This window comes from Melanostigma gelatinosum (genome assembly GCF_949748355.1).
Source record: "Melanostigma gelatinosum genome assembly, chromosome: 6".
NCBI lineage: Eukaryota > Metazoa > Chordata > Actinopteri > Perciformes > Zoarcidae > Melanostigma > Melanostigma gelatinosum.
In genome coordinates, this window is record NC_136639.1 from 6813400 (window position 1) to 6840741 (window position 27342).

General features: G+C 42.2%; 1 protein-coding gene across 1 annotated transcript; it reads left to right on the top strand.

Annotated features, from left to right (window-relative positions):
* Positions 1–4684: 4684 nt before the first annotated feature.
* On the top strand, positions 4685–27323 carry gak (cyclin G associated kinase). Its single transcript, XM_079271109.1, has 29 exons — positions 4685–4970; positions 9371–9432; positions 9926–9985; positions 10921–11035; positions 11474–11616; positions 11844–11969; positions 13004–13093; positions 13295–13430; positions 13928–14040; positions 16035–16113; positions 16856–16973; positions 19581–19630; positions 19837–19985; positions 20278–20400; positions 20538–20671; positions 20775–20969; positions 21077–21194; positions 21290–21369; positions 21558–21751; positions 21932–22093; positions 22239–22405; positions 22513–22765; positions 22855–23028; positions 23285–23422; positions 23503–23589; positions 23714–23983; positions 24216–24364; positions 24619–24795; positions 24925–27323. The coding sequence occupies exons 1-29, from the start codon at positions 4829–4831 to the stop codon at positions 25024–25026; spliced, it is 3906 nt and encodes a 1301-aa protein (XP_079127235.1). The 5' UTR covers positions 4685–4828; the 3' UTR covers positions 25027–27323.
* Positions 27324–27342: the final 19 nt, after the last annotated feature.

The window sequence follows — 27342 nt, forward strand, 5'->3', positions numbered from 1 at the left end:
GTCGCCGTCCTTTGTCCGCTGGCAAACAACCTGTTGACGCTAGCGCCTCGCTGAAGATAACTGTCCCTGAGCAGAAGGCTCGTGTTGGGGAATTACAGCGCGCGACAGCTAACCAGGGCTCTCTGTCAAAGGCGAGCGTGGGGCTGCCGAGGAAAGCGGACAGGCCACGCCCTGGCGTCATGACGTGCAGAGCGAGCTGGGTTCAAGAACGCAAAGTGTTCAACGTTACACAAAATGATTTGTATAGTACCTATGTTATTAGATAGATAGATAGATAGATAGATAGATAGATAGATAGATAGATAGATAGATAGATAGATAGATAGATAGATAGATAGATAGATAGATAGATAGATAGATAGATAGATAGATAGATTATTAATCCTACAAGGGGAATTTTTTTTTCGCTACAGCAGCAATTATGGTACAGGTAAGTATAATAACAGACTAAAAATATTAAGTATAAAATGCAAATATCAAATGCACAATATGTACAATAAAAATAACAGAGTAAAAATATTAGATGTAAAAATGCACAATACAATGAAATATAATAATATTAAATAAACTAACTAAACAGTAGTGCAAAGATTTAACCAAACAACAAACAAACAACAGAGTAACACAGCTACAGTCTTGTAAATTATTTGGCCAGAGGTGATTTATTGTAGTCTTATTGCAGTCTTATTTTACAGTCTATGATGTGTTGGCCAGTGATACTGATTCTGATTCAGAATAGTTCCCTAACTGAGAATAAAAGTATTGTTTTAAGGGATCTGAAGAAGGAGTATACTAATGACTACAGGTGATCTGTAGGATCTGTAGGCTGTCTCACAATCTTCAGTGAAGATAGCTGTACCCACACTTATCATGTGTAAGTTATATTATCAATATTTCAACCACTAATCTTGTTCTCATATGCAAGATTAAGTGAATATTTCAGCTGAGGAAATTAGTTTGATTGATTGAGACCAATGATATAGAAAAGCTTGCACCCTACCAAATCATAATTTAAAACAAATTACAGATATTCTGTCGAAAGTTCTGCTAGAATGAAAGTAAAATATCACCGGTGTGTCTCCAGACCCTTGATCCAAAAAACTTGTACCCCGCCAAAATATAATTATAAATTGCTAAACTTCATAACTTCATATTTTCACCGTTTTATATTGTCAAACTTTAGAAAGAAATTTGAAATACTTTGGAGGAAAAAAGTATTACGACAATTCATTGGTGAAATGTACGACCATTCGCTCAGGAACTTGTACTTAACTTGATGTGATCTGTATCTCTTTTGTCACAACTGTGACCAAAATAGTTTCCCCTATTGAGTTATCTAAAGTATGCAAAGTATTCCACGACCTCGCCCTGCCTGTCTGTGAAATATGCCTCTGAAATCTGGCATTAATTTTCCCAATAAAAAGCAGATGCATTTCTACTGGCAAGTGAATCATCTCATATTCTTAACGGTGAGCATGTACAGATTTCGTGGATTTTATATAACACCATTGTTGGGCTCCATAGAAATCTTGAACATCACCCACACGTGAACGCGCAATAGATTTGAACAGACCAGTCTCGTTCACGTGGGGAATTTGCCTGTCAAAACGAAGGGTTTTGATTGGTCCCCAGCACACTGGTTCCACATCAGCCGACGGATCGGTCTATGCTGAGGGCGTATCATCAGCGTTGGACTGGCCTGTCGCTTGATCAATGGCAAGCTGGAGTTGATGCTTCAGAAGAGGCATATTAGCCAATCAGAGAGCAATGAGGCAGGAATGTTTAGGGGTGTGCCCAATCAATGAGAGGGAAGAACGGCCCCCCTCACTGTCTGGTGAGGGCTTCTCAACTTTGATGCAATGATTCCAATCCTTCTGGTTAGACCGTGTTCTGTCTAGTCTTGTCTAGTTCGTATTTCTGTATGCCCTTAATTAATGATCTTACCTGAGGCAATTTCACAATAACGACACGAAAGTCTTTGCACACTTTTTTGTGAACAAAACGTGATGCTTTTACAATATGTGAAAATTAGCATTACAGTCTCTTTGGCAATCCCAGTGCCCTGCATCGTTCAGTCATCAACCAAGTGTAATTGGAAATGTATCCATTGACATCAGGCAAACCTAAAATTCCACCTGCACATAAAAGCATAAGTGAAGGCTTTTGTGATAACAAAAGCATTAAAAAAATACTAAAAAATGCTGGCTTGCTAAGAGAGGTTACAAAAAGATATTTTGTGATCCCAGCGTCTGACATTTTTTGTAGTTGTTTCAATGATACACAATAAACACAATAATACTCATTCAGTGTTAAATTTACATTTCATTCACAGTGCTCATGGATAATGTCTCCAGTGCCTCGGACCCAGAGTCCAGATTGCAAAAACTGTGGCCTCGTATATCACTCCATGAAATCCAAGAGCAAATATGTGAGTCGGATGCTGTGAAATCACACTGTGTCTTCTGAGTTTTGCCGAGTCATTATAATAAGGTGCGTCAACCTCTAAACCACATGTTTGGACTATGCTTTTATCAAAGGGGCTGTGGTAAGCCCTTGATTAGAGCATTTGTGTGGCTGATTTGACTGATTCTGACTGACATTGACGTTGAAAGAAATGTATTTTGCAACAAGCAGTAGCAACATCTGTCATTATATTTCATCATGGAATTCTTTCCCAATGCCCGATCTTCGGACCTTGTAACGATAAACATGTAACTGACTCATGCATACGGTCATTCTTAAATTATGTTTTGCAATATGTTGCATTTTGCAGCGTGATTTAGTATATTGCAGCACACTTTGGCAAATGAAGGACAAGTAATACATATCTCTTATTGATTTAAATACTAACTTACTGACCGACACAGTGAACCTTGAGCTTTACAATGAATCGGCCTTCTCAGTATCAGGCCTTTGACAAGCTCCTGAGCTCCTTTGCCTTATACTTTTACATACTGTTTTCACACCTGTTTACATCTCTGTGTACATATGTATTACTACTCATGACGCATATTACTGCATCCCTGTTTACATTACAGTTTACTCATTTTGCAATTACTTTCTACCACAAATATAATTGTATTTAGCCCTGTTTTTTACTTTGCACTATTTTATCACTTGGATTTTTTTTTTACTTGTGTGATTTTTGTTTTATATTAAATGTATATTGTTGGAGGGAGCCTGAGATATAAGATTTACATCATTGCCAACGACTGCCTCTCGAAAATCGTTTGTGCACATGAGATATACTTGAGTTGTTATGTGAGTTTATTTGAGACCTTGATTTGTTTTATTAGAATGGAACATTTGCATTCCACATAAGCTTATATTGATGAAGATGGTTGTGTGTGTCAATGATAAAACTGAAGTGATGAATCTTATTTTTATGAAAGTAATTTCAGTTGGAACCTGCCATCTTGGGTTTGAAGACCAGTGTGAAACTTGAACTTGTGTGTTGACGTATTTGCTTACCTGTTCTTATCTTGTGTTGCCTGCAATCCACTGCAACATCTCCTGTCTCTCCTCCCTTTTTTTCTATCTTAGGTAAGATATTATTTTTTTCAATGGGGATATGATGTAAAATATCCTTATAAGCTTGATAAGGCTACACAATTCATTTGTATATAAAATAAACATGTTTGACAGGGTTTGGCAGAGACCTTACTGATACAAGCCTGGGCTTTATGTCATCATAATCCTAACGTGGTGATTCACTCATTTAAACACTCACTGCTGTACGACCTGAATGTCACTGTTGCTTGGAGAAGGATCTTAAACCAAATACATAAATTTGACAGTTATGTATCCAGTAGATGGCGTGCTAGTACACAATATGTGAACTGCAATAATACTGTCCTGGTGTGAATCTATATTATTGTAGATTAGGCCCTACAGCTATTTTCTGTCATTTGAAGAATGTTATATGTTACAAAGTTTGACACCACAATATTTGTTGAAATCAAAAAGTGTGTTGTTAAACAAAAACGTGAATTTATGGTTGTAGTAAATGTGCTATAATCAGAATCAGAAATCACAAACTGTTTGTTGTCAAGTATGTTATCATACAAGGAATTTGACTGGGTGATTTGGTGTGTAACAGTAAAACACAGTGCAATAATATGCCATAATGTAAAAATAGAAGATGTGAAAAATTACAATAAAATATGGTAACTGCATAGTTGAACAATAATCCTCAGCAATACTCAATAAGAGGAAGAAATACAACCTCAGAAAGAAGCTTGTGGTAAACTAACTTTGTTCTGTATCTGGTGCGTTTAAATACATTTTAAGGCAGGCCTATTTCTTTAGGTATTCACAATGTGTCTGCATTTAAGAAAATATACAATATTTGAACACACATTGAATAATATATGCCAGAAATGTCATAATACATCGATACAAAATGTTTCCTGATGAATTAGGGTTTCTAAATACTTTCATTGCTAACCGGAAATTACCTTTTTTTCATACAGTTTAGTTACATATTGATGTTAGCGTGGACTTGCACACGCTGCGACATGCAAACGTATACACTGTAAGAGACGAGCATCCTTTATTGTTTCATACACGTTTCCCCATACGTCACATGACTGAATCGTGCCACAACGTCATCACCCTTCACGGAAGTCAGCAGTGGCGATGGTGGCGGCCTCATCAGCCTAGCAGCAGGAAGAGGATGTTTGCTTTCAGTGAAATACTAATATCGCCTGATTTAAAGCCTTTATAACAGACTGAACCGTCATCGGGGTTTTTTGCTGGGATTAGACGGCGCGTTCCCTCACCCGGACCCGGGCCTCTGTGAGTCTGAAGCAGGGTCGCTGGTGATAAAATGTCCCTGTTCCAGTCGGCACTGGATTTCCTAGCCGGGCCCGGCTTGTCCGGAGCGGCCGGCCGGGACCAGAACGACTTCGTCGGACAAGTCGTGGAGCTCGGTGACATGAAACTGCGGATCAAGAGGGTGATCGCGGAAGGTGAGCTCGTACCACTGCGAGAAAAACGTTGATAATGTCTTGCGCGGCTAGGCACGCTAGCTAGCTGAACGAGCTAACAAGGCTAGCACTAGTGACATACTTCTACTTGTAGTCAATCACAATAGCGTTTGCACAACTGCAGAGCTATGCGTCACTCGGCAAACACCAGTTGATCAGTTGGTTTCGCGTGTGTCTAACAAGCAGAAAATCCATTTAGTGTGTGTGTGTGCGCGTGTGCGTGCGTGCGTGCGTGATGAATGGTCTCGATGAGCTCTAAATCATGATGACTGCAGCTACAGACAAGCTGCATTTCACTTGTCCACCAGCTCCCAACCCCATAGTTGACTAACGTTTCATAGCCCTCCTCAGACCTTATCGTCAGGCAGCAATACATGTCTGATTCAAGATAGATACCAGAGTAGAGGGAGCAGAGAGGCATGTCGTGGTAGAGTTAATAAAATACCTGTGATGACAATGTTGTTACCAAAACTACATTCCTGCAGCTACGTCAATATGGACAGCGCAGTGAGTGTGTGTGTGTGTGCGCGCGTGTGTGTGTGTGTGTGTGGATAAAAAGAGCAACATAGTGAATATTGTTTTTTCTACTCACCATGTTTATTCGAAGGACTTATCTGACTTGTTGAAAGCCTTTTTTGGTTTTCACTTTGCCACCATTGTATTGAGTAGTTTGTCAGTTAAAAGCCATCTCAAACAAAAAAGGATTTATTATTATTACGGTAGTATATTTACTCTAGCAAGTTGAAGATGTATTGTATTGTATTGTATATTATATAAAATTAACCACAAAAATGGCATCTGAGTTTGAATCTGAAATAACAGCGTGTTTGTTTGTTTGTACCAAAGATCGGCTTTCTTCTCTGTGGGAACAGGGATTCTTGCCCTCATTGCGAAGTGGCATGACAATCTTTCAATACGACTATCGTGCATGTTTAGTTACTTGCAATAGTGGCTGGTAGAGCAGACAGTAAATGTGTAACACTAATCTGTATTTTTTTGGTGTAGTCTTTTTAAAAAGATACAGGCTAAATCAGATTCAACTTCAAATGGTAATAGATTTAGCCACATTTATTTTTACAATCTGCTTTTTAAAATGCAGTGGGATCAGTTAGGCTGAAAATCAGTAAGTTGTTGTTCAGAGTCATTCGAGTTTTCAGCATGGTCAGACCAGTAGGTCAGAGTTTAACTTGTCCACGGTGTGGCTTCAGTGGTTCAGCAGGTAAACTTGCTCCACTTTGAATGTAATTTATTACCTTGAAATTCCTACAACCCTTTGAACAAAGTTGACCATTGTGACACTCATTTTTGAATTAGTCCTCCCAACTAACTGTTGGCTTTTCAGCTGATGTAGTTGGAGGAAAACAACAATCAGATTGACATTAAAGAAGTCTCTTTGCTGTGTGAACTATCTCTGTCCACCTTACTTGGAACTTGCTGACCCTTTCCGACAGATTGCCTCATCACTAGTGCAAGGAAACCGTTTTTGTGAGAAACAGTTTTTCCTTTGTAATTCAAAGTACCCACTTCCATGTCCACTTTTTGCAACTCTCTGACTCATTCTGAGGTATTCGGTCCCTACTGCAGTCTAAATGTATGTGGAGAAAACAATGCCTTTCTTTTAGATATAGTTATGTTTATGGTAGAAAAACCACAACAGCGGATTGAAAAAACATCACATTAAAGGCTGCAAAAACTTAACAGGTGGATTTTTTAAGTCTTTAAAATGTCAGAAAATAGTGTGAAACTCCCACGATCACATCGTTCAACTTACAGTTGTATAAACAAAGAGGTTTGCAATTAAGAAGCACAAGTTAATGCTTTACACTTTTGCTTGATAAAATTGATGAATACCATCAGATAATAGTTTCAGCACTAATTCCACTCTGATCAACAGAGTCTCTGTGTTGTGATTGACCATCCTCGGCTATGATGGCTGGTTGAAGAGAGGTTAAAGGAGACGCACAAGAGTTTTGAAATCAAAGCAGATTGTAAAACTCCACAATCACTTTACACTAAACATTTACTCTTTTCAAACGCTCGTCCTGCTCTGTGAAAGGTGTCTTTGTTGTTTTTCCACAACTAGATCTTTGGAGAGAGAATACAATGGCCGGCTGTTACCAGATGGTTCTATTTCTTACGACCATGACTAGTTTGTCTGTCTCCTGAATCAGCCACTTGGGCAGATAGGCCACACCCACTTCAAATAATCTGTTTGTGCAGCCCCATAATGCTGTTGGGTACATTTACGATGTGTTGCTGATGGGGGGGGGAGTCACCACACAAGTTGTGGTGATCTTCATTGTTGTAAAGAGAAAACACATTCTCTGTATTCTTCAGGTTAGTGAGGCAGAGATTATTGTCTTCACATAACTAAACAGGTTTTTTGGGAACAGTGGCACCTTGCGGGCCTCTCCTCTGTTGGCGTCTATGTCCTCCTCTGAGCAGGTGAAACAGTAGACGAGGTCTCTTTATTCAGAGCTAGAGTGGATACGCTGTGCTTCATTCCTCATGTATTCCTGTAATTATTTCACACGACTACAAAGAATTTGCCCTGGCAAGATTTAATACGTTTGGGTGTGATGGAATATGTTTGTTTTTGTTAATGCTTCAGTACTTTGTTGGAGTGGATAAGAGCAAAGGAAATGGAGCCTTTTTAGTTTTCAGTCCCTCCCCATGCGAGCACAAGACAGAGGAAGACATGTGATCCCCACACCGGGGACGGCTGTGCATTCTCACAGCCAAGTCGCTGGCATGGCACGTAAATGTTGCTGAAACGGACAACAAATGATGTTCTGGTTATGCTTTGTGTTGATTGTTTGTAGTGAGCTAGAGTGAGGTCATGCAATAAAACCAGTGTTGTCCCTTAATGCTAAAGAAATAAGGGTGCATAAGCATCAGTTTGCCGGTTTGAATCCCAGATGAGGTTAAAAAAATAAACGCCAGTGGACCCCCTGAAGAATCTTCCCTCTGTAAATACAGCTTTAAAGATTATAATCTTCAGCGTGCCCATTTAAGGTTTCGCAAACCAAAACAAAGCTTGGTAGTTGATTTACTCCTCACTATGGTAACCTCCCCCCCTTGCCCTGTTCGGACTGTGACTTGTTAAATACATAGACATACACGGACACACTTGATACAAAAGTTAGGAAACCAAAGGTTCTCGTCCACTCGCCCAGTGTTTTTTAAATCCTGAAGTAAACGATGAGCCATCATGAGAAATAAATTGTGATGTACAGATGTATAAAATTGTTATGATTATGTATTCATAGTGTCATACTTTGAATATCGAGGCAGTGTACAGATTGTTACTTCACTAAACTATGACCAATGGTCAATTTTAAGTGACTGGGTTCTCCGTAGCATGGATTCATTCCATCAATTCCATTGTAATTAGAGCAATTTGGTGCCGTTTCATAAAAAGAAAGTGTGTCCAATCGAGAACAGTCTGTCCAGCTGTGTGGTTCATTTTGAAAGGTCAGCGAGCGCCCTGGCAGGCCAAACCGATTCTGCTACCTCCCTAACATTGAGCCAGCACGCACAATACCAAAACCCTGGCCCGTCTAAATGGAACAGAGCCATAATTAATGTTATTCATTCCACCTGTGTTTTCCCTGCAGTTACATTTGAAAATGGCTGCAGTGAAACGGGCCCATAATAACTCTGTGTCATTATTCCTGAAGTGTTGGCCACACTGTCACACCTTCAGTGAAACGGTGTCGTGGCTCAGCGGTGGCCCGCAGGTTAGAGAAGTGAGCTTGTGACAGAGAGGTTGCTTGTGTTGTCTTGTCCTTGAGCAAGGCACTTAAGCGCCAACTTACTCCACTGTGGCTGCTGAATGGCCAACAGATAAGCGTGAGGTTGTACTTGGCGGCTTCCATGTTTCACTGTTCATGAGCGTGTGAATCGGAGCGTTGCTGGAGGATTTAGTGGTCTCTGCAGTCATAAGGTACATCTAAATGATCCAGTACCCTTGTGGTATCATGCCGGTGTTATCGCCACTGACAGCTTATTTTTTATTTTTCTTTATCATCATAACTCAACCCCTTACAACTGACTCATGTGACACAACATAAGGTGCAATAATGGGCCATTAACTGAGCACTTAAGCACAGTTAAAAATCAGCTAATGATATTGTTCCCTTTATTTTTGGTGCCTTTGTGTTTTTGTTGTGTTTATTAACTGCCTTCATGATGTCACAGAGCAGTGACATAAAATACCTGACATGAAGTGAACTCACACACATTAGAGTACACCAATGAAACCAGAACAAGTCAGAAAAGTTACATTGCTCATTTTAAGAGGTTAGTGGTGCGTGTACTGTTCATGTAGATGTAATGAAGAGGATTGACTTCCTGGCTGCCCTCTGTTTTGTTTTTCTCAGGTGGATTTGCCTTTGTGTATGAAGCCCAGGACATGAGCAGTGGTAAAGACTATGCCCTCAAGGTAAGATGACGGTGTTTGTCTCACTAAAAGATCTCCTGATCACAGAACAACAACAAACTAGGGATCCACCGACTTTTTCAGCCCCGATAGCGATAGCTGGTCTTAAGATATTGGTACTTGTACTGATACCAGTGTTTAGTTAATAAGCTGTATGCCTTACAGTCCTTTGTGTCAGGCTTGACTTAAACATTGCTTGCTTTCCTAACTTCACTGAACTTAATACATGGATGGACATTTACTTCATTGTTTTCTGTTATTAGAATAAGAAATGGTACGCCAGCAACTTGGTAAAACATCTTCAAAATGAATAGGAATTATTAATCAAAGTTGAAACCCTTTAAATGCAGAAACAAATCAAAACTTGAATATGAACGAACTTTCCAGTATAAACTCGTATAATTGAACTGAACAGATCGGCCCCATTGTCACTGGCCTGATATATTCGTATCGGTGCAAAAAAACAATAGTGTGTGTGTGTGTGCTTTTGTTTCAGAGGCTGCTGTCCAACGAGGAAGAGAAGAACAAGGAAATCATACAGGAAGTCTGCTTCATGGTATCCTTTGTCATTTCCAGACCACGGTGAAAAGACACTGGTGTTTTTCTTACGATGCACATTGAGCCGTTCTGTTTTGGCACGTAGCAGAGAGCAACATGTGACACGGGCGAGTTAATCTGTAACTTCTCACTTCACAAGAGTGCAAAGCATCTCCAGCGTTGCATACGGTCATTACTAGATTGGTGTGTGATTCTGTGCTTAAAAGCTCGTCATGTGTTCTTTGGTTGAGAGGAAGTGATAAACAGGACATAAAGAAAAATTCAGTGGTTTCCAGGTTTAAAGATGCCTTTTTGCAACTCGATGTCAAACCACTGAAGCATCCACTTTCTTTCAATGTCTCTGGAGGGGATTTATTTTACGGAGTTACTGTTTTTTTTTAATCAATGAGATCACTCAGTCAGTGAAGGGAACTAAAAAAACCTTTTGGCCAGCACAGCAGCTAAAAGGCTGGGACGTCTCTTGTGCTGTTGCACAATAGCTGTTTTCTGCTGTGTAGCACATTGTGAAGGCGCAGGCCTTTCGGTAAGCGACGCACTGTGTTCCCTGTACCATTGCAACATTTTGTGTTTTTAGGACATAATTATTTGCAAAATGTTTAATGTCGCCGATGCTGATGAGGCAGAAAAAGACAGGTCGAAAGTCACCAACCATAATCTCCTTCTTGTTTTCACTGGTTGACCAGCGACCTACAGTGCTGTTTTAGAAAACAGCTCCTTTCAGGCTTGGCTGTGCCTCAAAGCGGATGGCAGAGTAGGTAAATTTAAATAGTTGGAGATATCAACGGCCATGATGACAGATTAAACTGTTTAATTCGACACTTTGATTTTTATCTTACGCAACAGCATCCAAAGTGGATGGTAGATTCTGGACTGGCCTGAAGCCAGGCTTGATATCACATTAGTGTTATGTTCCTTGACCTGCTCGCTCTGTAGAAAAAGCTGTCTGGTCACCCCAACATGGTTCAGTTCTGCTCTGCTGCCTCCATCAGTAAGGAAGAGTCCGACACCGGTCAGGCCGAGTTCTTGATCCTCACCGAGTTGTGTAAAGGTAACTTCACGTTCATCTTTCCTCACTACTAGTACTATTTCACACATCTAACCAGGTCCAGGACCCGTCGGCTCCATTCCCGTGTAACTCTGAAAAGGCGTGATGAAACGGTTTCCTGTCTGCGGCCTTTCTACTTCCTGCTTTACTTCCTTTCTAATCAGTCTGAATGTTCGTTTACAACAGACTGTGTTGTCATTCATATATTCCAGCTTTGTAAGAACCTTACTTACCCATGAAAAATGTTTTAACACCATCCATTCATTTATTGGATGTGTGTGAAGCACCTTTTCTCTGTTTGATTAACTTTTTTTTATTGCATGATGCAACCCTTTTATCCACAGTGTCCCATATTTTAACTGACAATCGACCGACAAAAGAAGAAAGGCTTCTGTCTGGCTTTTTCATTCAGTCATCTGTTTTGTGTCTCTTGTGCCTCAGGTCAGCTGGTGGACTTTATAAAGCGGGTAGAGCAGAGGGCTCTCCTGTCATGTGACACCGTGCTGAAAATCTTCTACCAGTCGTGCCGCGCCGTGCAGCACATGCACAAACAGAAGCCTCCGATCATACACAGGGACCTCAAGGTTCGTTGTTCCTTGCTAGTCGGATGAATGAAGGATGTCCCAAATGATGAAGTATCCATAACATGCAGCACAGATGAACCAAATACAACGACTCAGTTTGTATCGAGGGAAACGGATTTAATGCTGAATTTACGTTACTATGAATTCGGGGATATTGTGATTCCTAATTGGTAATTAAATGTGTATTGATTAACATGCAAGCCCTCTGCTTACTTTATCTATTGCAGATTGAGAACCTCTTGATTAGTAACCAGGGCACCATCAAGCTGTGTGACTTTGGCAGCTCCACCACAGTGTCGCATTACCCCGACTACAGCTGGTCGGCACAGAAGAGGTCCATGGTGGAGGATGAGGTACGCACGCACACACTCCAGCCTCAGCTACGGTTCATCTCAACGGGGCACTTCTTATCCGAAATAGTCTCGTTCTTTCGTACGATGTCGAAATAATCTTTAGCACAGTTTTTACATACATCGACCGAACATATTTCTGAAGTTGTTTTGGACTACATTATCACAAAAACGAATATATTCTTCATCCCCTGTACTCTCAGTGGAGATTATTTATGTCATACCAGGTGTTGTTTATACATGTTTTGAGAATATATATGCTTCACAGACAAAAGGTTTGTTAATTGCATTTCACACAACACAAACATTTTTATTTGAGACACTCGTAGTTTAAATTTGTCAAAAACAAAGCCAGTTTTCTTGGAGTGCATAATATTTGCTCTCATTCGTCCGTGAACGTCAGTTCTTAAATTGAAAGGGGAAAAACTGATTCATTATTTACAGTGGATCAGTGACAACACTGACAGAAACCAGAAACGTTTGATTGAATCAACAGCTCGACGTTCAGGAAGCACCGATCAATCAGGTTAATTATATTTACACCATAACCACACACACACACACACACACACGCGCACACACAGGAGCTTTGCCTCAGATGACCTCAGTATGCAGGACCCCGGAGATCTCTGTTTCTAAATGAAATAATCTGCGTGTCTATCCGGCACCTGTTTTCAGGCTCGTGGCACAAAAGAGATGCTCGAGGGAAGAGCTTTTTATGACGGTGAGGTGGGCAGGTGTTTGGTTTAGATTTCAACAATTTGTTTCTAGGAAGCATGCTTAGCTGTCTGTGTGGGAACACATGACGGTGTGTCTTTTTCATTAAAAAAAATTATCAGATGAAGGTTTTTTCCCAAAGCATTTTCTTGATTTTACAGATTTTTCTCAGGCAAAAAAGCGATGCCTGAGATAGAAGCTAGATTTACCAAGATGTGAGCATAGCTGGATACTTGGCTCTGGTTCCATCTCCTGAAAGACCCCACAGTGGTCCAACAGCTGTGTTTAGTGTGGTTGTTGTTTTTTCTGTCTGTGTGTAGATCACGAGGAACACCACTCCTGCGTACCGAACGCCAGAGATGATCGATCTCTACTCCAACTTCCCCATCAATGACAAACAGGACATCTGGGTCAGAGCTTGTACCTTTTTTTTAAATGTTGTGTCGCCCAATGTCACAGCTAACCCAAGACGATCAAAGATCAAAACATACCGTTTTCTGTTCGGTTGAAAAACACAGCTAAACGCTGACTTATTTTGTCGGGACATTTGCAGACATTCATGAATAACGGTGGCTTGAGAGTTTGTTTTTGTCTGTATTGTTTCCATGCAGGCCCTGGGATGCATCCTCTACCTCTTGTGTTTTAAGCAGCACCCATTCGAGGAGGGGGCCAAGCTGCAAATCGTCAACGGAAAATACTCCATCCCTCAGAACGATGTCAAGTACACTGTGTATCACAACCTCATACGTATGTACTTTCAGTCCGTGCCTTCTAGTTTCTGCCTGCCTGTCCCTTTTTATTCTTCCATCCCTCTATTTCTCTCTGCCCACAAGTCACAGTTTTGGATTGCACCTTTTAAACATAACGTTCATATAGACAGTAGAGATAAATGCCATGTCAAGTTGAATATTGGCAGCACCACCAGGAACTTGTTACAGCTAATCCAAGTAGATTAAACAGCTCCACCTGGTGGAAAAGGTAAATATGTATATTTCCTGCAAACAGTGGCACAAAAGTATAGATGAATAACTTCAGAATAATTATTTAAATAGTACATTTTTATTATTTTCATTATTCACATTGATTGCTGTGTGTGGTTAATGACATGTAAATGAATAAACTGTGGTCTTGTTCATGAATTGCTTCCTTTATTCATCTACATGTTATTGTCATCCTCATTAACTGTCTCCTCAGATTTTTAACATTTCCTTCTTTTTCCCCTGAACCTTCCTCCTTCTGTCCAGGTTCCATGTTGAAGGTGAACCCAGAGGAGCGTCTGTCCATCACAGAGTTGGTCAACCAGCTGCAGGAGATAGCGGCAGCACGCAACGTCAACCCCAAGTCCCCCATTACCGAGGTAGGTGTGCTCATGATTGTGTCCGGTGCTGTTGCGGCACTCGATTCAAGAAGTGATACGACAGTAAAATCTCAAGTTGTTGTCCTATTATAAGCATATAGGCATTTACCCTGCTGTGCTGTTCTGACGCCGTTTGTGTTGACATTTTTCAAGCCCTTGAAAAGTAATTGGTAGTAAGAGGTTAAAGCCAACAGACAGCAGATTTGCAGAAATGATCGCCACTGAAATGGAGCAAAGTTCTGGCAGTGGCTGCTGAATTAGTCTGTTCTCCCAGCCAGGACACGAGGGAGAATGCATTTGAAGGTGCTATCCTAATCTCCAACTGTCTGTTCGTGGCTTCAGCGTCAGGTATCACTCTTGAGGAGGTGACAACTTTCACCAAGTGTATTTCGGAGTAAACAAGTTGATTGGCTGAGACAATCTCAGCCTGTGAAGAGGCGATTGACTGTGTGTGTGTGTGTGTGTGTGTGTGTGTGTGTGTGTGTGTGTGTGTGTGTGTGTGTGTGTGTGTGTGTGTGTGTGTGTGTGTGTGTGTGTGTGTGTGTGTGTGTGTGTGTGTGTGTGTGTGTGCGCACGCGCACGCACGCACATGCACACTGTTGCACTCTCAAATTGCTGTTGCGGCTGCACTTGCTCAGTCTTGCATGCGACCAACGCGCGCACACGGTGGCGGCTCAAAGGAGTCTGTATTCTCTTTCCCAAGCTCCTCTCTTCCCAGCTGGCATGGCACAGAGAGACAGAGGTGGGAAATCAGTGTAACTGAAATGAGAAACAAGCATAAAGTCATACCAACACTTCAGTAATATAGCAGTGTTTTAGGTGGCAGAGTGACGGTGGCAAAAAGCTCTTTTTTTTTTCATCGAACACCCACAGTAGCTAATTCAGCATGATGAGATTTAAGATTATAGCCAAGGTTTTGCAATAGAAAAGCATGGTGGCCGGTCATCACAGACTAAGCAGCCACAGCCTCTAATGATTCCTAAACACAAAATCCTGGTACTTGACGCAAAATCCGCAGCCACAGTTGTGATTTAACAGGATTAAAAGCTGATTTTGGTGTCAAAAAAGCTCCAGGTTTACGGTGATTCTCCTATCTTCCAACAGCTTTCTGGTGTGTAGTGTACACATGACTGATTATATAGCTGAGCAAGTGTATGCTATAGTAAAACTGAATACTTATAGTACTTAGTATTCTCTTTTCTGGAAATCATACACAAATTTGTTCAAACTGAGTTCTTCTGTATCCCAACTCATTTCTTACCAAACTGAGTCCTGATAAGGTTGGTAAACGTGTGCAGAGTGAAGGCAGATTTGGTGATCACTGATCTGATTAGGGTTAAGAAGGGGTTTCCCTTCTGGACATAAGGAGATTATCATCCTCCTCCTCCTCCTCCTCTCTGCTGCTTCTCAGCACAGACATATGGAGAGGCAGACTGTAAGATGGAGCAGCGAGGAGCGAGAGCAGAAAACGTGTGAAGGAAGGGAGCAGACATGGAAGTGAAATATTGAGAGTGAAATACGGAAGACTTCTCTGAGGGGAAGCGAGACGCAGAGTCCGTCTGGCTGCTTTAACGCAGTCCTGTTCACATCTGACAATTATGTTATGCAGCATTCTGACACTAACAATTCTTTTTTTATGTGTAAAAATATCTTTTCGGGATTCTTTTTTGAAGTGGTTATTTTGCATTTTGGGACCTGTTGCTTCACACTCAGGATTTGATTGATGCTCTTTTTCTGTTCCTCTATTCGTGGTCCTCTGACTAGAATCTATTTCTGTTCTTTGCTGGAATGTGATTTTGTATTTTTGGTATTTTATCCCCTTTTTTTTAAGATGGCAATTTTTTGCATTTCTAAGGAAGATTTGTTTTGAACATCTTCAAGTGCTGGCTGTTTCTTTTGGTCAACGTAGTCTTCATTGTGTTGACTTACCTGCTACCATGTTGAGCGCGTACCACTGTTGGCGCCCCGTGTATGACGGCTATGAATGTCTGCAGCTGCTGGAGCAGAACGGAGGTTTTGGCAACAACGGAGCCCAGCCGCCCATGCAGATCCACAACGTCCAGAACAACTCAGGTACAGGATTGTTTGGATGAGAATATCATGCTGGGACGGTGTTTGTTTCCAGTGTTCATTGTTTGGTGTGTTCACACTTAAGGTGGGGAGAGTGAAGTTAAAACCTCTATGAAAACAGAGCAGTGGTGTTATGTCGGTGTCCTGTTTCTAAAAGTGAAATTCAGCAACTCATTGATTTGCTGTATAAACCTATGAATCCATAAGGAACCTTTGACATATCCACATGCTGCAATCTAACAAACTGGCAAAAATAACGAGACTTTATTACTTAGGAACAGCCATGCAGCTGGTTTCCAAATTGTTCTTCTGAGGTGTGGCTGAGCAAGACACTTCATTTCACTAAACTGCTCTTTAATTTCTAATCAGGCTGGAAAACATTCTAACACATCCACACACCCCATGTGTGTTTATCATGAGTGTGGGAATGTGCCTATATACCCACATCTAAAATCATAGAATATGCATTTTACTTTTTAATAACTTCTTTTTGGTTATGGCTTTCTAATCAGTCATTCATTGTAGCTTCATAAGCGGATGTTTTCAGGTCCATTCATTAGATGGTCAATAAAAAATGCAGATATACAAATTTTGCCCACTGTTTCATGCAAAGATTGCATGAATGTTTTTGGTGTCATTGTTTGTTATTAAACTTTAATCCTGGTTTCTTAATATCAGTGTTCTCGCAATGTCTGGAAATCTATCATTTCAGCATTCTCTCTCTTTCCCCCCACGATGCCTTTAGGCATATACGATCCTGATCAGTCGGGTAGCGGGATCTTGGACATCTTAAGGGGAGGAACAGAGCGCTTCCTGACCAACATAAAGGACACTTCCTCTAAGGTCATCCAGTCAGTAGCCAGGTAAGATGCTCCGTCCGTGTTGTCGTGATTATCATTGTTGTATTTATCCATTTTTTTGCGTTTGCGGTCTTAATCTTTCAGTTCGTCTTTATCGTCATTACAGATCAGTTAGCACTCACTGTGGGGTTTTTTTTCCACATAACCTCACATGTGTTGCTGAATTGATCTCATGGTTCACATTGTGTTTATGTTACCTTCGGAGTTCACTCAACACTCGGTTCAACTTTTCACATTTTACTCTGGCTACTTTAACTTCACATATGTATATTTGTTACTTATTTAACCGCAAACAAATCCGACCACCGCATATTTAAAATATGCACTCGTGGTCTGGAATTTTTATATCGACATCTACCAAATGGCAAAACATTTTTCGAAGCATTACTGTTGGCCAATTATCAGTCATGATGTTGCATTAACCTGAAGTAAATGTAGATGATTGTACACCTGCAAATTGTCTACGTAAGCAATCATACTCATACCTACCCTGCCCCCAGATTTACCTTTTCAAAAGGAACACGTTGCTTCTTAGCTGTCTTTGACCAACCACTGGCATACGAGTAAGTCAGTGAAGTGTGGGAATAATCTAGGTACACATCATCATCATCATCATCATCATCATTGGGAATGATTGTTGATGTTAGAGACGGGACACCTCCAGTGACCGATATGTATAAAAGAGTGGAGAATAAGCAAAGTGTTCCTTTAACAGCCTCTCTATCCATATCCTTTAGAGTTTGATGTTTCATTTGGCTATTCTATCATCGGTTTGTTCCATTTGTTTGGTCGTTTTGTTTATTTATTTTTTTGTTTTCTTTTCTCTGTCCCAATCCCTCATGGTCCCACTATGTGTCCATCACCTAGCAACCCGAGGTAAATATGGGTCGGTGAACTGCGTCAACTCGTGCGTCGCTCTGTGTGCTCCTGTAGTCTGTGTTTGATTTAGAGGAAGAGAAACCCGACTAAGCCTTGTTGCTGTGCCGTGTCCGCCGTCACAGCTTGCTGATCCTAACATCACACATTCAGTAATTCAGTTGAATGAATGCAGAGCGGGATGTGAATGGGACAGATGAGAATCATTTTAAGAGTGAATGACGGCTCCAGATGATGTCGGTCAATGATGAAGCAAGTGAAACGCATCCTCTATCCATGGTACAGGAAATGAATGGGCCCGTCGGTAACACGGTGCACATTAAAGAGCTGGTTTTGCTGTAGCAATGATAACCCTTGTTTGAAAGGTGCATTATACCCAACTGCTTGAGACGATTCTTTATAAAGGTAAATAGCAGAAAGCAGTGCAAATGCAACATCCCTCAACGTGTTGTGGTCTGTTAAAAAGCTTATTTTAGTATTTCATATCGATCAGATAATTTGTAACGACAAAAGTGTTTTTGCCACTTTTAGCTGTTAGAAGCAGACAGCATTGTCCATAGCCTAATTTGATGGTTCCCAACCTTTTTGGATGTAAGATGTAACCCCGTGCCTTGTCAGGTAAACTCGAGTACATCCTCCATACCTCCCTTCCATTACCAAGCTAACTATTTTCAACTGTTCATCCATTACTTTCAGCCATGTCAAATTCAACGTTCATCTGTTACTTTAAGCTAACTGCACTATCTGTTTTAACCATGTATCCAATCACTTGAGCTAACAATTTCAAGCGTAGTTTTAGGAATCTATTTTAACCATTTCTTCACGTCTCTGATCGCTTTCCTAACTTTTCATGCATTGGCACCACATGACTGTCGGATGTTAAAGTTTAAACACCTGAACGTTGTGTTATTTGTTGTTCATCTTTTTCTTCTTTTTTTTGTACCCCCCAAGCAACTCCAGATGTATCTGGTTGAGAATCACGTTCCGATATGAATGACTGAATGAATGAGTGGTAGTTCAATTGAATATGACTCCACTGCTAACTAAATCACCATTTTCCGCTATATGTGTCTAAACCAGCATCGGCTGTCTGTCCTGACGCCATACAGATCCAATGTGTCATCGGCAGAGATAGATTAATCTCATTGCTTGGCCTACAGGTTGTTTGTGTATACTCAATTTTAATATTTATTGGGAATCATTTTGTGTTGTTTTTGCTCTTGTCATCGCTCCAATATGATTTTCATGTTGCTGTTAAATCCAATGTCGCCTACTTTCCACATCAATTAACTGCCAATAATATTGAACACCAAAGAGCTCCTGGCAGTAATGATCCTCCTAGAGGTATTCCCATGCAACAGCAAGCATCTGCCAGATGCATGTTCTACATTTAAAAACTGAGAAAACCAAAACTTAAAACGTTCTTCGTCACATTTGCATGATTGTGGGACAGCCTTCATTAAAACAGGTTGAGATCTATATTGTGTGGTAGCCCTGGCAGAGTTTCCCATTCAGGCGTCGGTTAGGAACATCTCCATCCTGCAACAGAGTCAGTACATCGTAAATAACACAAAGCTTTCTTGTTTCCGAACCAGTTTGCGTTATCAAGCTTTGTTAATTGGCTATATCTGTGTCTCCCAGACATCGTCAAACTCTTTATTTCCTGTTGTGAATTGTGTTTTTCCTCCCTGTATCTACTCCTTTCATAAGTGCGCTTGTAATTTCCTCTTACAGCTACGCCAAAGGGGACCTAGATATTTCATACATCACCTCCAGAATAGCAGGTAGGCATTCGTTTCATAAAACGTACTGATATGCGTTTAACCCTCTCTTACTTCACAACGTGTTTCCATTCAGACATGGCGTAAGTGACGTGCTGTGATATAATGTCTTACATTAACATTTTGAGAAGGGATAAACCTTTGATGTGATAGTTACATATGTTTCTCTGTGTGCGTGTGTGTGTGTGTGTGTGTGTGTGTGTGTGTAGTCATGTCCTTCCCAGCAGAGGGGGTGGAGTCAGCGATAAAGAACAACATTGAGGACGTCCGTCTGTTCCTGGATTCACGTCACGCTGGCCACTATGCTGTCTACAACCTCTCCAAACGATCTTACAGGCCTTCTCGATTCCACAACAGGGTATTGTGTGTGTGTGTGTGTGTGTGTGTGCGCATGAGTGTTTGTGTAAGCACCTATTTGGTGGGTAGCTGCATATCTGTGTGACATTGCCAAACTCTTTTTTTCTCAACATGGGTATGTCATTGCTGTGAGTGGATTGTTTGTTTACTCCGTCACTATGATACATGGGTTTATTATTGCCACAGTAATTGCTTTTGTTAAAGTAGAGTTATCCTTTCACTTGTGTGCAGCTGAACACGGTTCCTGTTGTATTCAGGTGTGTGTGTGTGTGTGTGTGTTTGTGTGTTTGTAGGTTTCAGAGTGTAACTGGCAAGTGCGCCGTGCGCCCAACCTCCGCAGTCTCTACAGTGTGTGTAAGAACATGCATCTATGGCTCAAACAAGACCAGAGGAACATCTGTATAGTACACTGTCTGGTAAGTAGGACTTAGGCCTTCATGTATGCTCAGACGGGGAGATGTCGTGACTCAAGTAGATGATGAGGACAAAAATAAGGAGGACGACGACACGTGCAATATCCTTAACTGTTACCGCCATCTTTTCGTCTCTGTAGGACGGCAGGGCAGCGTCGGCGGTGGCCGTTTGCTCCTTCCTGTGTTTCTGTCGCCTTTTCACCACAGCTGAGGCCGCTGTCTACATGTTCTCAATGAAACGCTGCCCGCCTGGCATCGCACCTTCACACAAGAGGTAGAATCACGGAAGAGATCCTCAACAACCCCAAAACTTCTCTGGTTATCAAAAAAAAAAAGCTGAGAATACAGGAGCCTGATCTTGCTTTTGATCGTTGCAGGTATATAGAGTATATGTGCGACATGATGGCAGAGGAGCCCATCGTCCCCCACAGCAAGCCCATAATGATTCACTCCATCGCCATGACTCCCGTGCCGCTGTTCAACAAGCAGCGCAGTGGGTGCAGGCCGTTCTGCGAGGTTTATGTTGGAGACGAGCGAGTCCTCACCACATCACAGGAGTACGACAAGATGAAGTACGTTTATGTATGCTCGAGAATGAAGTCCAGCTTTCCCTCAATGGAAGAAGTAAAAACACTGTTCCTGTTCATCATCGTCTCGCTCGCTCTTTTGCTCCGTCCAGGGATTTCAAGCTGGAGGACGGAAGAGCGGAGATTCCCCTCAATGTGACGGTCCAAGGAGACGTACTGGTGGTGATCTACCATGCAAGATCTACACTGGGAGGACGTCTACAGGCCAAGGTACACACACACACACGCATAAGTGCAACACGCATCAACTGCCGGCACATTCTTGAGAAATATAAGCTTATTTTAAACTCTATGTTGTGTTCCAGATGGCATCCATGAAGATGTTTCAGATCCAGTTCCACACAGGCTTTGTCCCCAGAAATGCGACCACGGTCAAGTTTGCCAAGTATGTACACACTTTTTTTGGAAATGCAATGCTTTTAACTGAACAAGATCGTTGTCACCCAAAGCTTCAAATTTCTTATCGCCTGTACAATAACATCAACTACATCAGAGTTCTTTATTTTCTGATTTACTGTTGAAATGTACTCTCTCCATAAGTTCCTGTTTCCATTCTATCTGTTCTCCTGCCAGGTATGACTTGGATGCCTGTGACATCCAGGAGAAGTACCCAGACTTGTTCCAGGTCAACTTGGACGTCGAGGTGGAACCCAGAGACAGAGCCAGCACCAAGACCCCGCCTTGGGAGGGCTTTCAAACCAAGGGCCTCAACCCCAAAATCCTTTTCTCCTCTCGTGATGAGCAGCAGGAGATCCTCAGCAAATTTGGTAGGTGGCATTGCTTTATAGAAGTCCGGCTCTGGGGTTAGCAGTGTTGTGCTACTCAGTTCACTTGTATGTCAGACATCTTTCTTCTTTTCTGCCTTCAAGCCCACTGGATGTGTGTTTTTCTTCTTTTTTTTTTTCGAATTCACATATAAACTAAACTTAAAACCTTAATCACTACAGGTAAGCCCGAGCTGCCTCGTCAGCCAGGTTCCTCCGCTTTTTACGACTCGGAGTCGCCCCAGCCGGCTCAGACCCCAGAAGGCTCCAATGCAACAGAAACAGAATCTCCTGTGAGCACCGATAGCAACGCCAACAACTTTTTCCAGACCCTGGATTGGGAAGGTACTCGTGAACATCATCTTGATTTTGCCCCGTGACAGTTGTTGTCCTCTATTTTACAGAAGGGGACAGTGCTACTCATTTAGTTCACTGCGTTCATTTTCCCAGCGCCTTAAAAGTTCCACTGACCAGCTTCTTGCATTTGTAGATGTGAGTGGCCCTCAGGATGCCTCAGACAGTCAAGGAGGGGGATCCATGAATGACCAGGAGGACCTAAGTGATCAATCGGAAGGAGAGTCCTACTCTTATTCTGCCCCCGGGGTGGAGCCGCTGTCACGTGACCCCAGCGAACCACTGTTTGATGCTGACTTCCAGGTGGGGATAGTCTTGGATGGCTGATTATATAAATACATTATAACTTCCTTTCTAATGCGCCCTGAGTTTTATGACGTAGGAATTACTTTATTCATTTTTTTCCTCAGAGCTCTCCTCCTGCAGCCCAGGAGTCGCCTATCGGGGACACAGCTGACCTCCTGGGGTTAAACTCGGACCCTTCCGTGTCCTCAACCTCCTCCTCTGCTCCTCATCAAGGAGTCCAGGGAGGACTGAAAGCTGCATCCAGCAACAGCGACCTCCTCAACGACCTGTTTGCCCCCCCTGCTGGTGAGACAGGAGCAGTGCAGGAAGACTTGTTCTTCAGTGGGCCAGCCAGTGGGGCCACACCAGACTCAAAACGTAAGCACAGAGGCTCAATACATGCTGACTGCATTGTTGCAAAAAAAATAAAACTTTCCAGATATGCATAATTCTCCCTCTATCTGCAGCCTTGGGCGACCTGTTTGATCCGTTTGGGATGGGGTCTGGCTCCGGCGTTGGGGCCACTGTGGGTTCATCTCGGCAGGCCCCTGGACCGGACCTGTTTGGAGACCTGTTGAGTTCTGAAGGTTCAGCTCACAGTGACCCTACTCCTGCTCCAAACAAAAGCCTCTTCAACCTCAGTAAGTACATCAGCTGTTGTGACACCACTCCGCGTTATGTCTCGGTCTGCTTTGAGGAGGTATGAGTGATAACACACACCTTACTCCAACTCGGCAGCAACAAACCTCCAGCATCATCCAGTCATCTCAGAGTTGTTGGACAAACCGTTTTCCTCTTTTCAATAAACACTTCATTTAGGTGTCACATTCCACTTTCTATGGAAACATGCGAAACCAAACGTACTTGGTGATACTCTGGATGTTTTTGTCCTAACAGATAAAGTAGTGAAGGATGCCCCCAAGATGACATCATCAGCCAGCCAACCAGACCTGCTGGGTGGGTGGGACAGCTGGGCAGCTGGCACCACCGCTGGCATGAGCGCCACCACCAGCAAACCCAGCTACACCAACACGGGTGAGTGAAGGAACTGAAATGTAGGAGTTTGTGGCTGACTGAAAATATGAGTGGTCAGTTTTTTTTTACTGTGTCTGTAGCTTCTGGCGTTGCATCTCTGTCGAAGGCCAAGTCTCAGACCTTTGATCCTTTTGCCGACCTGGGAAACCTGGGTTGCAGTTTACCTGGTAAGAGGCCTGGACTCATATCCAACCACCTGTTGTGGTGAAACAAATAGAAACATATGCACTTATGAACTCGTAAATCTATAAATGAAACTCAAGTTAACGACCGGTATCCATGTTTTTGCAGGTTCCTCCAGTAGTAATTTTTCAGAGCCTTCTTTTAGCGCAAAAGCTACATCCTCCTCTGCTAAACCTCAAGCCCAGCCCTGGCAGTCTGGAAGACCCGCCTCAGCCCAGAAAAAGCCTTGGCTGTCCGGATCAGGACCTGGGACGGCAGCTAAAGCATCATCTGCCTCTCAGTCTGCAGGCACGCAGGCCCTCAAACCCAACTACAACCTCAACTTCACCAGTGTCATCGGTGGGAGAGAGGACAGAGGAGTTTGTGGGCCGAGTTTCGGTAAGCGACATTGAGTCGAAGGATTTGTTTCAGGAGTTTGGGATCATATCTACGTTTGATTTTCCAGTTATCACTGAAATACAACTTATAGGAATGAATAAATGTGATGAGTTTGTAATATTTATGTACAGTATTTTATTCTCTGTTCTGTATTTTGGTGCAAACTCTTCTTGGGAACTGAGCCAAAGTTCTCCATAAAGATTTCATTTCTGTGTGCCGTGTTGTGACGCAGGCGCCAAGCCGAAGGTAAAGGAGGACGATTTTGAGGACCTGCTGTCAACTCAGGGTTTTGCCTCTCGGCCTGATAGAAAGGGACCAAGGACCATCGCTGAAATGAGGAGACAGGAGATCACGAAAGACATTGATCCACTTAAATTACAGGTAACAAACTAAATGCATAATGCAAAGGACATTTTACATGCTGAGAAACACATTCTTCAGTGGACGAAAGGTGAAAGGTGAAAGAGCAGTGCTTGCCTGTCTGGCATTACCACCACTGAGTCCCCTTATCCGTCTGTCCTGTCTCTCTCGCCAAAAGAGCTGATTAGATCGACCAACAAGGCACCTTTTGGCCGGTGTTTGTGCCTTTCTTCGTGGTGGAAGCGGTAACGGTTTATTTCATTGTCGTGCTGCAGATCTTGGACTGGATTGAGGGGAAGGAGCGAAACATCCGAGCGCTGCTGTCAACTCTAAACACTGTGCTGTGGGAAGGTGAGACCCGCTGGAGGCCTGTGGGCATGGCTGACTTGGTGACACCTGACCAGGTGAAGAAGTTCTACAGGAAGGCTGTGCTGATTGTCCACCCGGATAAGGTACAGTATAACAATTACAATTATTGCAACCCTTCATCTTAACTGTCCTTTTATTATGTATTCATTGGCAAACTCTTCTCTCTCTCTCTCTCTCTCTCTCTCTCTCTCTCTCTCTCTCTCTCTCTGCAGGCAACAGGCCAGCCTTATGAACATTACGCTAAGATGATCTTCATGGAATTGAACGACGCCTGGTCAGAGTTCGAGAACCAGGGTTCCAAAGCACTCTTCTAAAACCCTGGTCTGGATCCCAGTCAAGACCAGACTGGACTGGATTCGGCCTAACCAAACACGAGTTAGACTGAGCCAGATTGGACCGGACTGAGCCCACATTGGGCCTTAGGGGGCGCAGAGCCTCTGAGAGGTGTCCTCTCTACCATTCCCTTCACTCCCTTCTTTACTTTCTTCTGTTTCTACAGTCAAGGAAAAAGACCTTTTTGCCTCATGTCCGGCTGTAGGGAGAATGTCCTCACTGGTTCATAAACAGCCAGTAGAATAAACATTGTGATAGTTCTTTAACTCACTGCCTACCTGTACGACTGCCTGAGTTAGTGATGCTGCAAACATCTGGAGGGAAGAATGGGTGACAATCACATGAAGCAGACAGAATGGAAAATAAATCATACAACACAAGCTGATTATCGAAACAGTGGTATTCAGATAAAAAGATGTAATGACCCCACACGAATATAATGCTGGTAAATGTTGTCTGTGGCTGGTAAGTTTGTCATTTTGTGTCTGGCACTTTTGCAAACAACCAGTCATTTTGCTGACCGGAACATTGGCTGTACATTTTTCAGCATGCCAGACGATCTGGAAGTATTGTTTTTAAGCTTTTGTTGCCTCGAAGAATAGTGAACGTTGCAGATGAATCATAGAACAAACCAGCCACAGCAACCAATGGACAAAAAAAAATCTGAAATAAACTTCTATCCTGCCGCAAATGCAGAAGCAGGATTAAAATCTCCTCAGTGATTTTGAAGATAGATCTGTTGATAATACACATTCATTCTTTGAAGTGCTACTGCTGCACCTTTCTGGGGTCAGCAGTCGCTTGGGTTTGTCGTTGAGCCGTTTCCTCTTTGGAAAGACAAGACTATTGCCTGCTGAACACTACTAGTGCTGCTTCTACCGTTACAGTTCCTGCCACACACGCGCACTCCTCAGATTGATGTTGAAACCTGCATCCCGAGCTTCTGACAAAGGAGCTGAACTTGTTTTGGAGCCCCATATAAACCTAAGCGGGCAGTCTGTTGTTTTTGAAGTGCTCTTTTAATTCTACCCACTCAGGCTATACTGTGTAGCTAACTGCATGCTGTCCCACACCAAGCCTCTAAACAACTGGAGGCAGGTGTGTCTGATTTCAAACCAGGGTAGTCCGAACAGTCGGGGGGCTCTTTTATTGAAGTGCTCTTTTTTTTTTTTTCTTTTTTTTTTCCTTGAAGCAGAAAGAGTCCACCGGCCTGATTACGCCGGGTGGCAGCGCTCACACTGCTCGTTGCTTTTGAGCATCTCCGTCATCACTGTCATTAACCCCTTCCCTTTGTCTCTGTAAGCCCCGCCCTCTGCCAGCGCCTTGTTCAGTGGACTTTTTTTTTTTTTTTTTGGCAGTTTGAGGAGATCACAAAGTGAAGGAATGAAAAGAGAATATGGTTGCATTAATCTGGTTGCTCTTAGTTTTATGTGTTTTTTGGGGTTCATTCTGAACTTTGAGCTTTTGTCGGTGAATCATCACTTCAGTGTAAATATACAAATATTATCATCCATCAAGTGGCTTTGTTAAGATTACTGCCTGGACCATTGATGTTCTCGAGCCTCATGCTTGAATGTGTGTGTGTGTGTTTACGTGTGTTTCTTTGGGCGAAGATAATGAAACCTTGTTGGACATCATGCTTTCTTGTCTGCAATCACAATCTTTTCTTTCTTAATTTAATTCTTTTCAGACTCTTCCACAGTTATAACTGATCTTTCCAACTTTTGCATTTCCCTTTTATTTTGTATTTTGCCTCATGGACCAATCAAATCACCTGTTTTCTTATTTATTATGGTTTTTGGGGGGAGTGTTGTGGGTTATGACGACATGTATTCATGCATATTGATGGCACAAGTGAAAATCTTCAGATAATATATAAGAGGAAAGTTTTGAGTGCAAGTTGTTGGTTGATCACAGTGCGCCTCTTTTGTTGCTGTTTTCATTCCAAAGCATTTATTATTACGGATTTCCTTTTACAAATATATATATCCTCTCGGTTGTTAGGCGTCGTTTGTCTTTTCAATCTGTCTTTTTGGTTCTTTTTTTCCCTCTTGCTTCTGTTTTGCATTTTGTTAAAATTCCAACATGAGGGGCCAGTAAACCGAAGTAAGAAAAAATAAACCGATGCTTGAAATCCTCCGACAGTATCATCGTATAAAGAGGGAGGATTGCAAAACCACACATCAGCAGTGTTTACTGCACCAGATTACATCATTCTAATATGAATGTATTTCAGTGAAAAAAACAAATGATTAAAAACCTTTTGATTTGAGGCAGATATTTTGGTGTCTTTGTTT